The sequence below is a fragment of the Tachypleus tridentatus genome, chromosome 12 (assembly GCF_004210375.1).
Source record: "Tachypleus tridentatus isolate NWPU-2018 chromosome 12, ASM421037v1, whole genome shotgun sequence".
Lineage (NCBI taxonomy): Eukaryota > Metazoa > Arthropoda > Merostomata > Xiphosura > Limulidae > Tachypleus > Tachypleus tridentatus.
In genome coordinates this window covers 18,216,000-18,234,161 of record NC_134836.1, presented here as the reverse complement: position 1 = coordinate 18,234,161, position 18,162 = coordinate 18,216,000, and the positions used below count along the sequence as shown (strand labels likewise).

General features: G+C 32.1%; 2 protein-coding genes across 3 annotated transcripts in view; one reads left to right on the top strand and one right to left on the bottom strand.

Moving 5' to 3' along the window:
- Positions 1-2,395, top strand: part of LOC143235046 (CD63 antigen-like) — a 30,623-nt gene extending 28,228 nt beyond the window's left edge. Inside the window, exon 7 of the mRNA XM_076472798.1 lies at positions 1,773-2,395. Coding sequence (XP_076328913.1) covers positions 1,773-1,838 — 66 coding nt within the window. The 3' untranslated portion in view covers positions 1,839-2,395. The remainder of the gene's footprint in view (positions 1-1,772) is intronic.
- Positions 1,883-18,162, bottom strand: part of LOC143235044 (CD63 antigen-like) — a 35,665-nt gene continuing 19,385 nt past the window's right edge. Inside the window, exons 4-8 of one of the 2 annotated variants that reach the window (XM_076472797.1) lie at positions 15,360-15,446; positions 11,627-11,764; positions 5,823-5,906; positions 4,834-4,932; positions 1,883-4,148 (exon numbers count right to left, since the gene is read on the bottom strand). In XM_076472797.1, the coding sequence (XP_076328912.1) occupies positions 4,834-4,932; positions 5,823-5,906; positions 11,627-11,764; positions 15,360-15,446 (408 nt within the window). In that variant the 3' untranslated portion in view covers positions 1,883-4,148. Of the gene's footprint in view, positions 4,933-5,822; positions 5,907-11,626; positions 11,765-15,359; positions 15,447-18,162 lie in introns of both variants that reach the window. The other variant, XM_076472796.1, reaches the window with a different exon arrangement.

The window sequence follows — 18,162 nt, the reverse complement described above, 5'->3', positions numbered from 1 at the left end:
GAAAAAATTTCAACTTTTTTTCAAGACGAAGAACTTCAATGGGAAAACGTGTGTGGAGTTTGTACAGATGGGGCACCGGCTATGCTGGGATAGAAATCAGGATTCCAGTCGAGAGTGAAGAAGTTAGCACCTCAAGCAAAGGGCATCCACTGCATGATTTACCGATATGCTCTTGCTAGTAAGACTCTCTTCAGGAAGTGCTTGAATCTGTAATCAAAATTGTAAATTATGTGAAGACTCAAGCACTCAACACTCGCCTGTTCAAAGAACTATGCAAAGACATGAATGCTGACCACGAAGTCCTTCTCTTCTACACAGCAGTACGTTGGTTGTTGAAAGGAAATGTTATTAATCGTGTCTTTGAAATGAAAGATGAAATAAAGCTATTCCTGGAGACTCAAGAAAGGAAAGATCTTGTAGCTCACTTCGAAGATGAAGCATGGAATAAAAGGGTTGCGTACCAAGCCGACATTTTTGACCAGCTGAACACTCTCAATTTGAAGCTTCAAGGAAGGGAAACACATGTTCTCCTTTTTCAAGATAGTCTTTGGGCCTTTGTTTCCAAACTGCAGAACTGGCGTCGGAAAACCAGTCTTGGAAACATCGCTATGTTTGAAAAACTTTGTGGAGTGACGGATGAGTCTCAGATCCATCTGGATCAGTTCTTCAAGGATGAGATTACCGAACATCTTCAGTCTCTAGAAAAGGAAGTCGAGCGTTACTTCCCTAAGCTATCACAGGAACAGGAGGCCCTGGTAAGGAACCCATTTTGTACTGAACTTGATGTATCCAGCATCCCATATGATATCCAAGATGAATTTCTGGATCTAAGGAACGACTCTTCAGCTCGTGATCTCTTCAGGGTGAAATTCGTGACTCAGTTCTGGTGCGCTATGTATCAGTCATACTCCAAAGTCAGCATGATAGCTTTACGTGTCCTTGTTCCATTTGCTTCTACCTACTTGTGTGAGGCAGGATTTTCCACTCTTGTCAATATAAAAACAAAGAATAGGAACAGATTGGATGTTGGAGATGACATGAGACTGGCTCTAACAAACGCATGGCCACGAATTTCAAAGCTTGCTGCTGAAATGCAACATCAGGCATCTCACTAGCTGGGTTGGGTAGCTGTTCAAACCTAGGTTAATATTAGTTTAAGAAATATATGTTCTTTTTGTGAATTCAGGTTGGACCAATGTGATTTAATTTGCTAATAAATAATTACAGAATTTTTAAATATTTTTTTAGATGTTTCTTTCCCTCTCCTTCACAGAAAATAAAAGAAAAATTAAGCTGCTGATAGTAAGCCCTAAGTAGGGGGTCACATGGGTTTCAAACTTTTAGGTTAGGGGTCGCGAGTGCCAAAAGGTTGGGAACCCCTGGTTTATGTGGATTTTTATGGAAGGAAGGACACAGTTAAGATTTTACAAGTTCTAATTTCTTGATTAAAAATTCCCATTAAAATGTGTAGAAAATAGCATAGAATTCATGTTTTTAATGGTACAAATCTTGTTATTGGAATTTGGAACATGCTTGTTTTTTGAGTCATTCTCACCCACTATTGTATATTCAGAAAACTGAGAACAAATTTACTTTTAACTGGTAAAAAAAAAAAAGAATTAACATATGTTTCTGGTTGTCTTTATTAATAAGAATGACAGAAAAGAAGCATTTATACAAGAAATTTTTTTATCTGTGTAAATAAGTTTTATATGTATGAGAAGTATAGAATGTAATTGTAATTGACTCTCTTTTACATTTTTTCAATACAGATCATTGGAGTGGTTTTGTCATGCTGTCTGGCCCACACTATCAAAAAAGGCTATGAAGTAATGTGAGAAGATACCACTTAGGCCACATTCCATTAATAATTGAATAAGTATTCACAGCACACACACACACACACACACACACACACACACACACACACACACACACACTTGTTCAGTAATTAAGCCTAATCAAACTATGATAGTTGATGGCACATTCCCAGAAAGTCTTCCAGTGGTAGTGCCAAAATGGTCAACACCAATCTGTGATTTTAATCAAAATTTTTAATGAAGTTTAAATGTATTTATATTGTTGCAATATTTTATATAATTTTTCATTGTGCAATTTACTACATCATGGTTGAGTGAGTAATAATTAACTTTCTCTTGTATCAGGTAATGAAGTAACTAATATTTCAATTGTTTTTGCTTAAGTATAATCACTTCCTTCTTTATCACAATTAATATTTTATTGTATAAGATAGAAATTGTCAAAACTTACTAATAGTGAATTGATTGCAGCTGTTTTGACTAGGATATAATTTTTAATTATTCATATGTAGTGTTTGCTAGTGACTGTTGTGGCCATAATAATAATAATAAAAAAGAAAAAGCACCTTGCAAAATTGTTGTTCATTTAAGGTATACATAATATACAATGTGTTCAAATAAAATAAATCTTAATTGAGAACACAGCTGCCATCTTTTACTTACTACAACTTTTCTCTCAAGAAGGAAGTATACAATCACTGACATGATTAAGTAAAAAAATTATCATTATTGATTTTTAGCTAATAATTGGGTTTTTAACATTATGGAAATATTACACCCTTGTAATCAGTGATGACGAGAAACCCACTTGTTGAGAAATTTATATGCAAAAACGGCTCGTTTGGGCTGAGAAAACACTTTACATAGAAGAGCGAACAACGTTATTCAAACATCTAATACCGCCCTCTACATTTCGACACACAGTTACACAACCCCTTTCAAACATGTGGTCAGCTTCCGGTCAGTTACCTCTTTCTTTGTGAACCTGACGATGACCGAAGAACGTTGTTCGCTCTTCTATGTAAAGTGTTTTCTCAGCCCAAACGAGCCGTTTTTGCATATAAAAATTACACCCTTGTGCACTAAACAATTGGTATTTAGATACTGATTTTGAAATGAGCATAGCTAGAAACAAATTAGTGAAGTCAAGTTAATATTTACACAAGCAGTAAAACTAAACCTATTAGTAAGTGAAATGTATTTATAATGCAATACAAGCCTCAATCAAAATGCTGCTAAACAAAGTCACCAATATATAGTCTATGCCCCACATTATAGTCTGTGATTTTAATTTGTTGGGCAGCATATATATATTGTTAAAGTAGTACTGCCATACTAAAAAATTACTGTAAAATAGGTACTAGTATTGGTGTTTTGAATGACACCTTATGCACCACATGCAAGTTGGAAGCCTCTTGGAATTTGAGTATATTCTTGAGTTTGAACTGCTAATCACATGAAGAGCAGCCAATCAACAGCATTTGCTACCCCAAGGGATTTTTTGGCTTTCTTCTAAAAGATAATTTCTACTGTTACCATTATAAGGTAACCCACAGTTGAAAGAGAAGTGATTTTTGTACTAAATTACACTTTAGTTTCAATCGTTCATTCTGGAACCCACCCAGTGAAGTAGGAATAATACAGAATTCAAGAAAAAAATTAATAAAAGTTTGTAACCTTAAAACCAATTTTCAAATAAGTCAATTTGTAATATCTTAGAAAAATGCATTGTCTTTAAAAAAGTAAATATGTGAGAAAAGTACAAACAATAGTTCAGTTTTGATCAAATTTCTAGATTCTGAAGCAGCATCTTTAATTAACACGATTGAAACTAAATTTTTTGTATTGCGTGTCATTTAACGTTTTTATATTAATTATTGCATAAAATGTATGATAAAATGTAAAACAGAAATCAATAACAAAATAGTAGAATTTAAATGAAAATGTTTTTGAACATATGAATTTAGAGGTCGAACTATACAAGTAATTTTTAGTCGACTATATAAAAAAACATGAAATAATAGATGCAATAAATCACAGATTATTGCAAAAACTTTTAACATTCCTCAAGATTAGGTGTCTTCTCAACCATCACATCTTTATAACATCGATTACCTTATGAATGTGCTGGTCTGTTCACTTTTTCACAGTCATTAATAAGATTCATTTTTTCATGGTTTGTTTCCAGTTCTTCTGCGTTGAACTTGCACCAGTGCAAACATATTTTTTATACTGCCAGAAGCAAACTAAATATTTATAATATTCCTGGGGTTTCGTAATACACGTTAAATTTTCATGATTGAACAAAAAACGGATACAACGGTAGTGCTGTAATATACAAATAGATAGGCTGATAATATGTATGTATATACTAGAAAGTTGTATACCTCAAAATTCATAACAAACAACAGCTGTGCAATAAACGGTAAATTTTAAATAAATTCACACAATCAGTCATACTCTTCTATCCCCCTGTCAATTAAAGGAAACGATTTTAAACAAACTTGTTTTTGAATGATGCGTTAATATGAAAATCTGTGAATATAGTACTTAAAAACCGTTTTAGTCCTTGTAACGGAGCTTCAATTGAAAAACTACTGAAAATATTAACATTTTCGTTTCGAACTATATTAACCTTGTCAACAATAATGTTCAAGTACATTGGTTCAGTCAAACCTGAAAGCCTCATTGTTTTATGTTCGTTACACGTTTATATTTCATGCAACGAAGATTCTGCATGCAAAATTTCAACCAGTTTCATAAATACTGTCAGAGGAATATCCATAGATACAGTTTTGAATTACTATGTAGATTTGTTTAATTCCAGAACTTAAAAATTATTATTAGATAAGTAAATTAATAGAACATAAAATAAGAACGCTTAACTTTTGTTTTAAATGATGCCCATCAAATCTATTTATTTCTTCTATTAATTTTTTTATAGCATTTGGAAAATTTATTTTGCAGAAACAGACGCATTTATTTTATGTTCAATATAACAAGTACAGTTTACTTAGCTAGCAGTTTGAGGTGCTTTATGATACTTTGCCTTTCCATCCAAATTCTTCTTTCCAACCATGGTAAGTCTACAAACTGAAACTATTCCGAGAAACTAAAAAGAGAGAAACCTATTAAATAGTTACTAGCAGAACATTGTGTGATGAAATGTAAAATTATACGGCTCTTACCCTGTTATTGTTAGAAAACCACAAATGTTTCCGATATTGCTCCTGTCTTCGTGTTTCCGAATTTTGTACAAAACTACCCAAGGGCTGTTTGTGCGTGAACACTCGTAATTTTGGTATAATAAATTATAGGGAAGGCTGCCATGCTCTAACGTCTGATTGCATAGAGAAATGTTAAGTTTTATAGAAAGGTTAAACTTGATAAAAAATTTTTGATTAGCTTAAAATTGTTTTATGGTTGAAAATGAGATTTTGATGAAATAGTGTTTGTTATAATAAGATTTAGGTTTTGGCGATTAAAGTCTAATGATCACCTAATGCGATACATGGGCTAGTAAATGACCACGCTTGGGTCCAAAGGTCGAGACGCCCATATCTAATTTTAGAACTATTCATGAGAGTGAAGGCAGCTAGTAATATAGCAATCAGTAATATATACTGTTATCGTTAACTTATTAGCAATATTGATTGTTACTCTAATAACGGGCTCACAACTAAAACTGCAGAACATGTGAAACGGCTTAAGCCATAATACCACGTGTAACTTTTGAGCCTTATAAATGCTTAAGAGTTATTAAATTTGCCAAAATATTATTGGTTTTGGATACACTTATTTATATAAAACATTAAAAAACGTCAGGTTAAAATCCAAATTTTCAAATGGCGTATTTCCTGCTACGCATTACATTTCAGAAAAAATGTTTTTACGTAAGAGTTGCAAATTACTGTTTATTCACGTTTAGTATTTTATTGTCGCAAAGTAGGTTTTTGTTTGAAAAAAAGAAATAATAAAAATATTAATTATAAATCTTCTCACCTGTGTAAAAGCCATACCAATTGCTACACTTCCCAGCATTATTAATTTGTCATCAATAAAATCCTTTAATGACTCAAGGCAGCCCTATAGTAATATAACAAAAAAAATAACAGCAAGTGGCTTAAAACGATATTTATACACGTGCTAAGAACGTTTTTTTAGTTGTTTTCTCAATTATTACACGTTTTGAATTCATCTGATTAACTGTCTACCTTGTAAAAAAAAATGTTATGTCAGGTTCTTGGAAAGAACTTCATTATTTCATTTACCAGAAAGGTTCTCATCAGAAACTGTAGTACCTCAACTACTACACTATGAATATAAATTTTCATATGCTGTTGATACAAATGTGCTATAATGATCAATATAAATTTAACTCCAATGGTATGTTAACGTAAGGTTACACAATATATTAATTAAGTTATTCCCAGAATATATGACCTTAAATTTTACAATCCATTAATATAAAGTTTTCATTACAGTTCAGATGACCTTTTTTATTACAGTATATTAATATGAAATTATTATCAGAATATATACAGTTACGACAGAAAGTGTTGTTACCCATGCGTCCCGAGTGGTTTTTGGCTCATAACTTAAAAGTATCACGATTAGGCTAATAGGAGTATACTATATTGTAAATATTATACTAACACACATCTACATAAATTTTTATGTAAATTAAACGACAAATAAACTGTTTATAAACAAATAAGCAAAAATAGTAGGAGCAGAAAGTGTTCGTACAGTTCAGAAGGTGTGAAAATAACTGATATTCCCGTAACAATGTTGTTTAGTTTGGCGAATAAACTACATCACAACATTCCAGAACTAGACACTGGGTTTATAATTATTGGAATTTAGCCAACAAAAAATGTACTTCCTGGCAGTTTAGCGCTGTCTCCGTCATTATTTCCTTGGTCATCATGGCGAACAGGAAATAACTGTCCAGTGATTTAAAAAAACCGAATTATTGTAAAATAAAAGTCTCGTGTGTCTATTTCCGGTATTGCTACTCAACTTAATGTGGCGAAATCTACTGTTCAAAGCATAATTGCCAAGTTTAAACTCACAGGATCAACTGCTAACCTCCCTCGTTCCGGATGCCCCACCAAAATTCTAGAGAGAACCAAAAGAAAGGTTCTCAGAGAAGTTAGTAGGAACCCTCGTTTAACACGTAATGACATACAGAAACTGATAAGGGAAACTGGGGTTGAAGTAAGCACCTCAACAGTTACGAAAATGTTACGCTCTTCTGGGTTCAAAGTATGCCGTCATCGTAGAATTCCATATTTAAAGCCCGTTCTTTTAGAAGCACGATTGAAGTATGCAAGAAAGCATGTAGATAAACCCTTTACCTATTGGAAGAGTATTCTTTGGTCAGACGAGACTAAAATCGAGCTTTTCGGACACAATGATGTTCGCTACATTTTCCGTAGGAAGGAAAAACAAAATCTTTTAAATAACACCGTCAATGCAGTTAAACACGGAGGTGGCTCGATCATGCTATGGGGTTCCTTCAGCTCTACTGGTGTAGGCAGCTTTCACCGCGTCAACGGAATCATGAAAAAAGAAGAGTACTTTGATATATTAGACACTTATATCAAGAATGATGCTCGGAACATGCGGCTTGGGCGTCGTTGGATCTTACAGCACGACAATGACCTTAAGCACACATCGAAATATGTGCAATCCTAGTTGCAGAGGAACCATATAAACGTTCTGGAGTGGCCATCGCAGTCACCCGATCTCAACCCAATTGAAAACGTTTGGCATGAGTTGAAGACCAGGGTTCATCAGCGTCATCCAAAAAACTTGCAAGAGTTGGAGGCCTTCTGTAAAGAAGAATGGAAGAAACTACCAGTCGAGTACTGTCAAACGATCATGGAGGGCTATGAGGAGAGATTGCGTCAAGTAATTTACCTAAAAGACTACACAACTGACCATTAAAGTGGACTCATGAACACTTTCTGCTCCTCCTATGTTTGGTTATTTGTTTATAAAAAGTTTATTTGTCGTTCAATTTAGACAAAAATTTATGTAGATGTGTATTAGTGTAATGTTTATAACATAATATACTTTCATTATCCTAATCGTGATACTTTTTAAGTTATGACGAAAAAACTACTCACGACGCAGGGGTATGAACATTTCTGTCGTAACTGTACGAACTGAACTACTACAGTTTGGTAACATAAATTTCTTATAAGAATACACAAGACTCAATTAAAATAAGACGTTAATAAAAAAATTTCATGAAAATCTATATGATGTTAAATACTATAGTTTTTTATATTAAATACACTAAAACCTGTTTACCCGAAAACTGCAAAGGGCGGAAACTTGTACAAGTCGGAAGTATCAAAATTTTGCAGCATTATCTTTAACATTTCTCTTATAACAGACACTCTATATAGCGGAACTTGCGTAATGCGGACGGAAAACTGTCTTTCATCTACCTCATTTATCAACAAGTACGATAAAAACCTGAGTAAGACAGTTTGTTTTGAATTTCGCGCAAAGCAACATGAGGGCTATCTGCGCTAGTCGTCCCTAATTTTGCTGTGTAAGACTAGATGGAAGACAGGTAGTCATCACCACCTACCGCCAACTCTTGGGCTACTCTTTCATCAACGAATAGTGGAATTGACCGTTACATTATGATAATGTCCCCACGGCTGAAAGAGCGAGCATGTTTGTTATAACGGGGATTCGAGTCCGAGACTCTTAAAAGTCAAGTGCTTTATCCACTTGGCCATGCCGGGCCGAATAAGGCAGAAAAAATGTTTTTGATTAAATATTAATTTCTCATTTAATTGATAATTTCGGTAAATATTAATGAATTATTGTTTAATTAATAATTTGTTTAAATGTTAATGAATTCTCGGATATTTTGTTACTGTAAGTATTAGTTAATTTTATTCTGTTCTTTTTCTGCCGTCATTATTTTTGCAGTTCTGAGGTATGTCTACGGATTTACAACGCAAAATTAGGGGTTCGATTCCCCTCGGTGGGCTCAGCAGATAGCTTGATGTGGCTTTGCTATAAGAAAACACACACGCAGTTAAATTAGATTCATGATTTGTAGAAATATATTTGTCTTATAAGTGCAAAATTCTACTCTTTAAATAATTCTCATGAAAAAAATAAATTCTTATCTTCCTTAATCCTAAAATTAGGGAAATTTACCATGGGTAATAGGTAAAAGTGAAAATCCGCGATGTTCCAAAAATTTTAGAAAGAATCAACTTCCTGTGGAATGGAAAGCAAATAATAAAGTATGGATAACAAGTGCTATATTCGAAGAATTTTTGAGCAAATTAAACAAACGAATGGAAGAAGGAAATAGACATATTCTACTTTTCCTAGATAATGCAACTTGTCACCCAAAAGTTCAACTTTTAAATGTTCGTTTAGTCTTTCTAACTCCATGTACAACATCAGTTCTATAGCCGCTAGATAATGGAATTATACAGTCCATAAAATTGATGTTTTAACATATTATTGCAAAAATGGACGACTGTAAGAGGCATCTGAAGTGACCATGAAACTTGACACGCTAGGTGCAATTGCATTTTTAAATCATTCAATCAAATGCGTAATAAAATGCTTTTGAAACTGTGGATTTATTCTTGATAATGACGGGAGATTGTAGAGAAGTTGTTTGTTACGACGATTCTAGTGAAATCCAAACTCTGAGAAGTTTGTTTGTTTTGAATTTCTCTCAAAGCTACACAAGGGCTATCTGCGCTTTGATTGATGAGATTAATACAGATGATTCTGTTAACACGAAAAGTTTTGTAAACGTTGACAAGAATGTTTTAACAGAAACTGATGAATTTGATTTAAAATCTATAATAGAATCGCAAAATGGTAACAGTGTGAGAAATTCAGAAGATGAACAAAATGGAAAAGATAGTAAGGAAATAGAAATTCATACTTCATCGCAAGTGGTGAGTTATTTTAACACTATCAAATTGTATGTAAAAATGAAGGGGGATAATGAACTTCATGAAAAGGCCGTAGAATTGGCGTTCTCTCTTAACCGCTTGAGAAAGACCGTTAAAAAATTAAACATTTGAAATTGGACACTTTCTTCAAATAAATTTAAGATTTTGTGTACTTATGTATATTTTGAATGTCTTTTTTTGTTCTTATTCTAATAAATACAGCATAAACAGTTTTATAACTTTATTTAGAAACGTCTTACTTCCCTTGAGTCAAGCAAGTATAACGTTCCGCTCAGAAATTATATAAATTAAGAAACTGCATTGTTCACTGTCTAAACCAGAAAACCTGCCTAAGCCGGAAATTTTACTCAGTCCCGTGCGATTGCGCCTTATACAGGTTTTACTGTATTTTATTACAATAAATATTAACTTCATGTGTGTTGATGTAGTGATATTATTAGAATATATATAACCTTTATAATCACGGGCTGAAAATATAAAGCTCGAATCAAGAATTATAAGACCTCAAATACAAATGACTTGCAACTTACAATGTTGCCAAAATACACATGACTTCAGCCATGAAATCATGTTCATATGGGTCCTTTGTCAGGATCAATATAATTTCGAATACCACAGCATATTGAAAGGTGCTTATCAGAATTTACATCGTTTAATCTACCACAGTCTGTTGATATAGAGATTTTGCCGAATGCAATTGACTTACAACCACAATATACTATTGTTTTAAAAGTTATTCTCAATATCCATCACTTGATAAATATAAATTTCTTTTCAGAAGATATATGACTTATACTTTTGTTATTGTTATTTATATGCTACTTTCTTCAGGTTATTTGTAGAGGCCAGGCATGATCAGGTGGTTAGGGCACTCGACTCCTAATCTGAGGGTTGCATGTTCGAATCTTCGTCCCACCAAAGATGCTCGTTCTTTTAGCTGTGAGGGCATTATAATGTAACGGTCAATCCCACTATTTGTTGGTAAAAGAGTAGCCCAAGAGTTGGCGGTGGGTGGTGCTGACTAGCTGTCTTCCCCTCTAATCTTATACTGCTAAATTGGGGACGGTTAGAGCAAGTAGCCCTGTATAGCCTTGCGCGAAATTCTGGACAAACTAAAACCTTATTTATAGCTGCAGGAATATGTTCTCGAGCTTCTAAACCACGTCTTATATGTTCTTTCAACCCAACCCTTATATTAACAGTTTCATTAACACTGGTAACCTAAAGAAGGGCTATTACTTAAAACGTCGTTTTCTTAATAAAGTTATTTTAATTTCGCAAGTTTTCACCATTACTTTATATTCTATTAAACAACAATATTAGATTATAACTTTGTTGCTGAGCAATATCACCTAATATTACTAAAACGCACTGACTTTGCTATACATTAGAAGTTGTTAATTCAACTGATTTTTTACCAGTGATTATCCCATGAATACGTCACGAATTCATTTCATGAATAATCTTAATTTTGATTGGCTCGCACAGGAACTTATTGACGTTTTTACTGCCACCATTGCATTTTTTTGTCTTTTTCTTGATCAGCTTTATTTCACAAAATTTATTTATTTCTCTTAACTATGAAATGCTATACTAAGGCTAAAAACGATGAGGTGGGGTGGTGGTACTTAGCCTATAATTTTTGATGGACTATACGCTATTTTGATATTTCTTCATTTTAGTACACAATATTTGAACTTTTTGATGCACGAAACAGTTCTTCGTCTTACTTTTGTTCTTCATCAAATTTCAACATATGCAGAGTTATGGGGGTTACAGATACCAATAAACATTACGTTTACCCATGACTTCTTGTTGGTTATTAATACTTACGTATTTTTGTCTGAAATTTTCAGAATCTATTACACAAGTTTCTGAATTTTTGTCACAACAACTTTCTGGAAGAGTTCTGTTTTGGAACTGGGGAATTCTACTCCAGTCATGTGCATTCTCAATTCCACAACACTTTAACTATACGAAAAAGAAACTTTAATAGATTTAACTATAAGAGAAATGAACCGTTTAAAAGTTTAGCTATATAAAAAAGGAGCAGTTTTCAATCGTTTTAACTATACGAGAAAGGAGCACTTTTAATAGATTTAACTATGTCAAAATAATAGGTTTATATTTAATATTGTATATAGTAGGGTTATTTAGTAAATATATAAGTGTGTTGGGCTAAGGATCCTGCTGCAGTAGGTGTCTGTGTGTTGTTGGCGATAACATAAAAAGAAATGAACAGTATGCACTTTACTTATTTTCGGAAAAAATAAGATAGATGTACTTGAAATAGTTAAAAGGATGTACAACAAGCTCTTTGCACTATAGAAATCATTGGCATATCATAAATACTATACATATACGAACTAGTTAAACATTCTTTACCTATAGAAATGATTGACAAATAATAAATGCTATATATATAGTCTTCTTCTTGTTGTCAAATGTCTACGTAGGTCTAATCAGTTTGTTTAGAATATCAGTTGATAACTTGAACTACCTTTCTCTATTTCTATCGCCCTTGTATTCTGTGTATTATTCACTTTTAATTATAGCGTGAGTTACCTCAATCGTATACTGCTCTTCCAGTAATCGTCTGGTCCTCGTACTTCAGATATAATCTGTTCCTTTTACCAGTGTGTCCTCATGATAGTTCAATTACTTTAAAACTAGCTTTCATGGAATAAACTTCACTTTTTTCATCTTCTAATACTGTTAATTTACCTTCAGCATATTAATTATTAGTCCTTTATCTCATATGGTAGTTAACTTTAAATTTATCTCTTCTTGGCCGAACTTTTACCTTCTTGTCTGCTGTTACCGCTCGTCTCACGCTGTTTATGTATTTTTCATTTAGTCGTCTGCTCCCCTTTTAGAAATTTCTATATCATCGACATCAGTAAATTTTGCATGACGTTTCATGGCTTCAACATCAATGATTTATAAACATAACTTCCAATAAACGTCTGCTTTAAATTTCGTATTGTAAAAATTCGTTAAATATTACCTCACAAACTAATTAATTAATACTACCTATACTAAACAGTTTTTATATCTGATAAACTATACGCGAAAGGAACAGTTTTTAATAGGTTAACTTACGAAAAATTAATAGTTTTAACTACATCAAAATGAAACAGTTTTTAATAGGTGTAACTATACAAGAAAGTGTTTTTAATAGGTTTAAGGATCAATCAGCTATGAAAAGGTCAAAATCCAAAATACTTTACAATAGCTGATTATATCACCAGCTAATTCTAATAAATATTTATGTAACCTAACTCTTTTATAGCGAAATTCAAGTGTTTATCACAACAAACAAGAAAATTTATGAAAACTTCTACACCGAAATCGTGGTTGAAGAAGTTAATATTGTGTATAACTAGGATTGTTGGATTTCTGTTACCTTAAGAAATATTTTTTATAACAAACAGAGAAATAAATATGTTATTAACAGATTTATGAATTTTATCCGGACGTAAATATTTGATTAAATTCGTTGCTTAAGTGATATATCTCTATGTCCATGTAATTGTTTCTCTAACGCAATTTTTTTTTTTTTCAGAATGGTTTCAAAAGATTTTTTATTTCCTTTGTCAAATTATATCACATTCAAAGTTGGGTATAATTAACGGTGGTTTTATCAGAATTTTTACGTGTATCAACGAATAGATTTTTATGTATATCTTTATGTGAAGTTTTGAAATTTATAAAATACTGGCAAGGTGTAACAGTTAAACTGGGGATAAAAGTATCATCTTTAAATTCGAGAAAAGGAGAACTGAAGCAAATCTAAAGTCTGAAAATTGCGAACAGTATAATAGAGCAGACAGTAATAATAACTGTCATTTTACTTGCATTTGAAATTCATATATATATATCAGTGAAATTAAATAATTACATCCAAATAAAGCCAAATAAGTAAACAAAATCATGAGGAAGGAATATGTTAAGAACAGCAAATCCCAAACTCATAACCACAAACTTTTAAGCCATAAATAAAATATATTAAAATTAAACAAAATACGCTGCATATTAAAAAAAAATATCTTAGGGTGCATTCTACAGCGTGGGATTATAAAGTGTATCCTAGGTTTTGGAGGTGACTACGGAAGAAGGACCCACATTGCGAAAGAAATACATTGTCTATCAGTCTTAACCTCCAATTCGAAATTAGGAGTGCGAGATGTGGGTGTTCAAGTCCATAACGTCCCACATGTATATCACCCTTCACTGCCTGCAAACAGTTGTGGGAAGGTGACTACTCTCCCAAGTTAAAATGAGAATAAGAAAAAGATAGAATAAAATAAAAAATAAGGAAAATAAGGTACTACCATAAAATAATAAAATAAGGGGTGAGTAAGATATAAATTACCTCTTGAAATTAGCATTCCTCCCCCAATATGTTAGGGGTACTAATTAACACGACATCAGTAAAGTGATAGTTTACTGTGACTGTCGTATCTTTATATGCGGCTCAAGATATACATCCACATAAAGTAATGCCAAGTTCTTATATGACCTTATTTCTAACTAAAAATAATTATTAGTGATTTTTAGTAAAATATCTCTGATTTTTACTTTTTTATTTATTACAGAATAATTTAATAATTTTATTTAAAATTTCTTTATTATACCCATTAACTATTAATTTGCGTATCAGTATATCAACATTATTAATAAAATATTGTAATTTGTTACAAATGTTACAATATCTGAATAATTGCGAAGTTATAATATTTATAATAGATGGTATTGCACGTTACTATGAAAGTAGGGTAAACCATAAACTGGAAAGTCAATATCTTTTCTTTTGGCAAAAATATCTGTATTGATATCCTTTTTATCAAGTAATTAATTTCTAAATCTAAATAGTGTGTCTCTGCATTAGAAATTGAAGTATTTTCAATTTCTAATTCTGTTGGATAAATGGTGCTAATAACACTATACATTTCAGAATTATTTGTGCTAATTAAATCATCGATATATCCGTAAGTTAATTGTAAAATATTTGGATTGCATAGCTTTTAATAAATATACTTTCCTGATGGTAAAAATATAAATTTGCTAGAAATGCTAACTTCAAGAGATAATTTTTACCTTACCAAATGGTAGTACCTTATTTTCCTTATTTTATTTTAGTTATTTATTTTTCATCTTTTTATGTTTATCTTTTTTATTTTATTTTAACCTGGGAGACCAGTCACTTTCCCACAATTGTCTGAAGGCAGTAAAAGGTGATATAGATGAAGGACGTTATGGGCTTGAGCACCCATATCTCTCTCTCCTAATTTTTAATCTTCTTATGTGAGACTAGCGAATTGGAATTTAAGACTGATAATCCTACGTTGTAGCTTGTACCCTAAGATTTTTTTTTAAAAATACGCAGCCTATTTTGTTGAATTTTAATGTGTTTAATTTATGGCTTAAAAATTTTGGTTATATTATATATATATTACAGACATATACAGAATGTTATATTTAGTGGATGAAAATTATAATTTTGTCTCATACGCTGTGTTACAGCATCTTACAACACGCTGTAACTAACAAACAAAAAACGTACCTCTTGCTGGATTGTGTTCCATTTTTCTTTCGTTTCGGAATACTTCTCTAAGTTTTCTTGCAAGTAATCCTTGGTTGTTGTTCTTAGCTGAACATACATTTTCAAAATATTATGATTTTTTATTCGAAACATAATAAAAACTTATGTTAAAAGGGTAAGGTCATCTTTTTAGTTTTGTTTTTTATCGTAAGCCCAAACTGTACTGTAATCTATCTCCACTGTACTCACTGCAAGGATCGAACTCCGAACTTTAGTGTTATTCACTGTAAAACGAATGATTTTGTTTCTAAAGTTATGCAATGTATACGTTAATTTCCTGTTTGCAATTACTAAAGAAATTAACGCGCGGCTGTTAAATACAATAATAATAAATATGAGCTTACCGAACGAAATATTTGACTTAGTGGAACATATAAACAAAGAATGTACAAAATATGTATTCTGTGTTAGTTATAACACAAAATTTGTTTTGCGTGAACGGCATCATTGTAATATATCAAAGCCAAGATTAACAAAAAAAATGATGCTGGACAATTAAATGTAATTTGGTTCCAGAAGCATTGAAATTAGGAATGATATAGTTTTCTCTTTTAAAATAACTGCTGTTTTTACACTTCCATAATTAAACTAGTTTACAGCATATACTTAGTAAGGTATAGTTATGTAATGTTTTTAAAGTTTTGTGTATATATATTGTGACATCTGCGTAAATGGGGTGTAAAAAGAGCTTAAAATATGCTAATCCTTTTACTTGGCCCGGCATGGCCAGGTGGTTAAGGCACTCGATTCGTAATCCGAGGGTCACGGGTTCGAATCTCCGTCACACCAAACATGCCTGTCCTTTCAGCCGTGGGGGCGTTATATGTGACGGACAATCCCACTATTTGTTGGTAAAAGAGTAGCCCAAGAGTTGTTGGTGGGTGGTGGTGACTAGCTGCCCTCCCTCTTGTCTTACACTGCTAAACTAGGGACGACTAGCGCAAATAGTCCTCGTGTAGGTTTGCGCGAAATTCAAAATAAACCAAACCTTTCACTTGCATAAAGTTAACATACGGCAGCAGTTCTCTCTTGTACGATTGTACCAGTTCAACATTGTATAGTATCTACTTCCTACAGTGTGGTAAACCTACAACAAGAGTGACACAAGCACATGTATATGTTGCGCGGGATAGTCGTTAAAATCAGAAACCTAAAACTTGTGGAATACTACATTATAACGTTGGTATAACTTGAAAGTACTTTAATAAATTATTTTTTCTTGTTTTAATGTCCTGTGTAGACATAATTATTATTTTGCTTCTTCTATGTTCTATACAGACGTGGTAGGAACATCTCCTTCTCCCATCGGTCAGTTTGAATTTGAAATTATAAGAAACTAAACGCCAAGTAAAAAACAACAACATTCATTTGCATAACGATTTATTTTATTTGCTTACTTGTGTTTGTCTGTTTTTCCTTTCTGTTCTTATTCATTATAATTCTCAGTATAGCATTTCTGAAATTATGTTTTACAAATACTTGGACTTCTTTGTGAGATATTGGCGTTTTTGAATACCACAAACTAAAATTAAACTTCATCTTTCAATTTCCTTGTTTATGTCAGAAAATTAAAGAAAAATTACTATAACATGAGTTTGGAGAATTTTCTGGACAATTTTTACAAAATCTTTATTATAAACCATTATTAAAATATCATCAGCTAGTTAGAAATAGTATATTATTCATGAATAAAGATTATATGAAAGCAAGGGAAATATGATCGACAAAAATTATCATATTAGTCACAAATACCTTCATATTAGGGATTCAGGGTAAATTACTCTAGCAGTGAGATAAATTATATTGCATAGACAAAACAAATATTTATTGTATAATTGTTGCACGTGTGAGCTAAGTTCACTGTAATGAATTTATTTACGCATATTTCCCTCTCAGAAAAAATATCTGGCTGTAATTATGTGTTTTGATGTTTTATTGAATAACGAATGAATCTCTTGCGATATTTGAAGCATATGAGATCAACAAAGAAACGTTAGCAATAAAGAATAACATGAATCAAATAAATGAAATTTGTAGTACCGAAAAAAAGCTGCTAATATGGAAGAAAAGCATATCACTATGACCTTTTTAAATACTTAAATCCCGGAGCACTTGACAAAGAAAGAAATATAGACGAAACTAAACAACACTGAAACCAAGCAAAAAGAAAAAGAACTATTGAAAAACATCTATACTCATCAGTGTTATAAGTCTCTGTAATACACAAGGATATATAAACAACATAAGATCAGAAGAATATTTAGATGCCACAACACAATATGATCGCAATTAATAAGCATTAAAACACTAAAACATTAAACACTTAAGATGAAGCAATATTTACAACAGAAATATGATATACATAAAGAACTCGGTAATATCCATCTGTCTGCGACAGCCAACCATGCCAGAGAAGAATGTATTGTAAATTGAAATAATATTAAAATATTTTCTACTTTTACATAATTTATAACATAATTTACATAATTTATAATTTCTGTCGATCTACCACAGAAATCAGCGAAACCTAGAAACCTTTCTTGAAAACATTTGAATATTTACTTGATTCAAGTTCAGTCGGGAGGAGACTCCTGTAGAATTGGTAAAACTGCTTTCCACCAGAAAGACCACGGATCAAAACCTGGCCACTACCAATACAGAAATAATCTTTCTCATGACTTCTGAAGACAGCAAAAGATTAATACAGATGAAAGCTGAAACGTAGGATAATTAAAGATGGTTGGGTGAGTTATATTAAAATGAT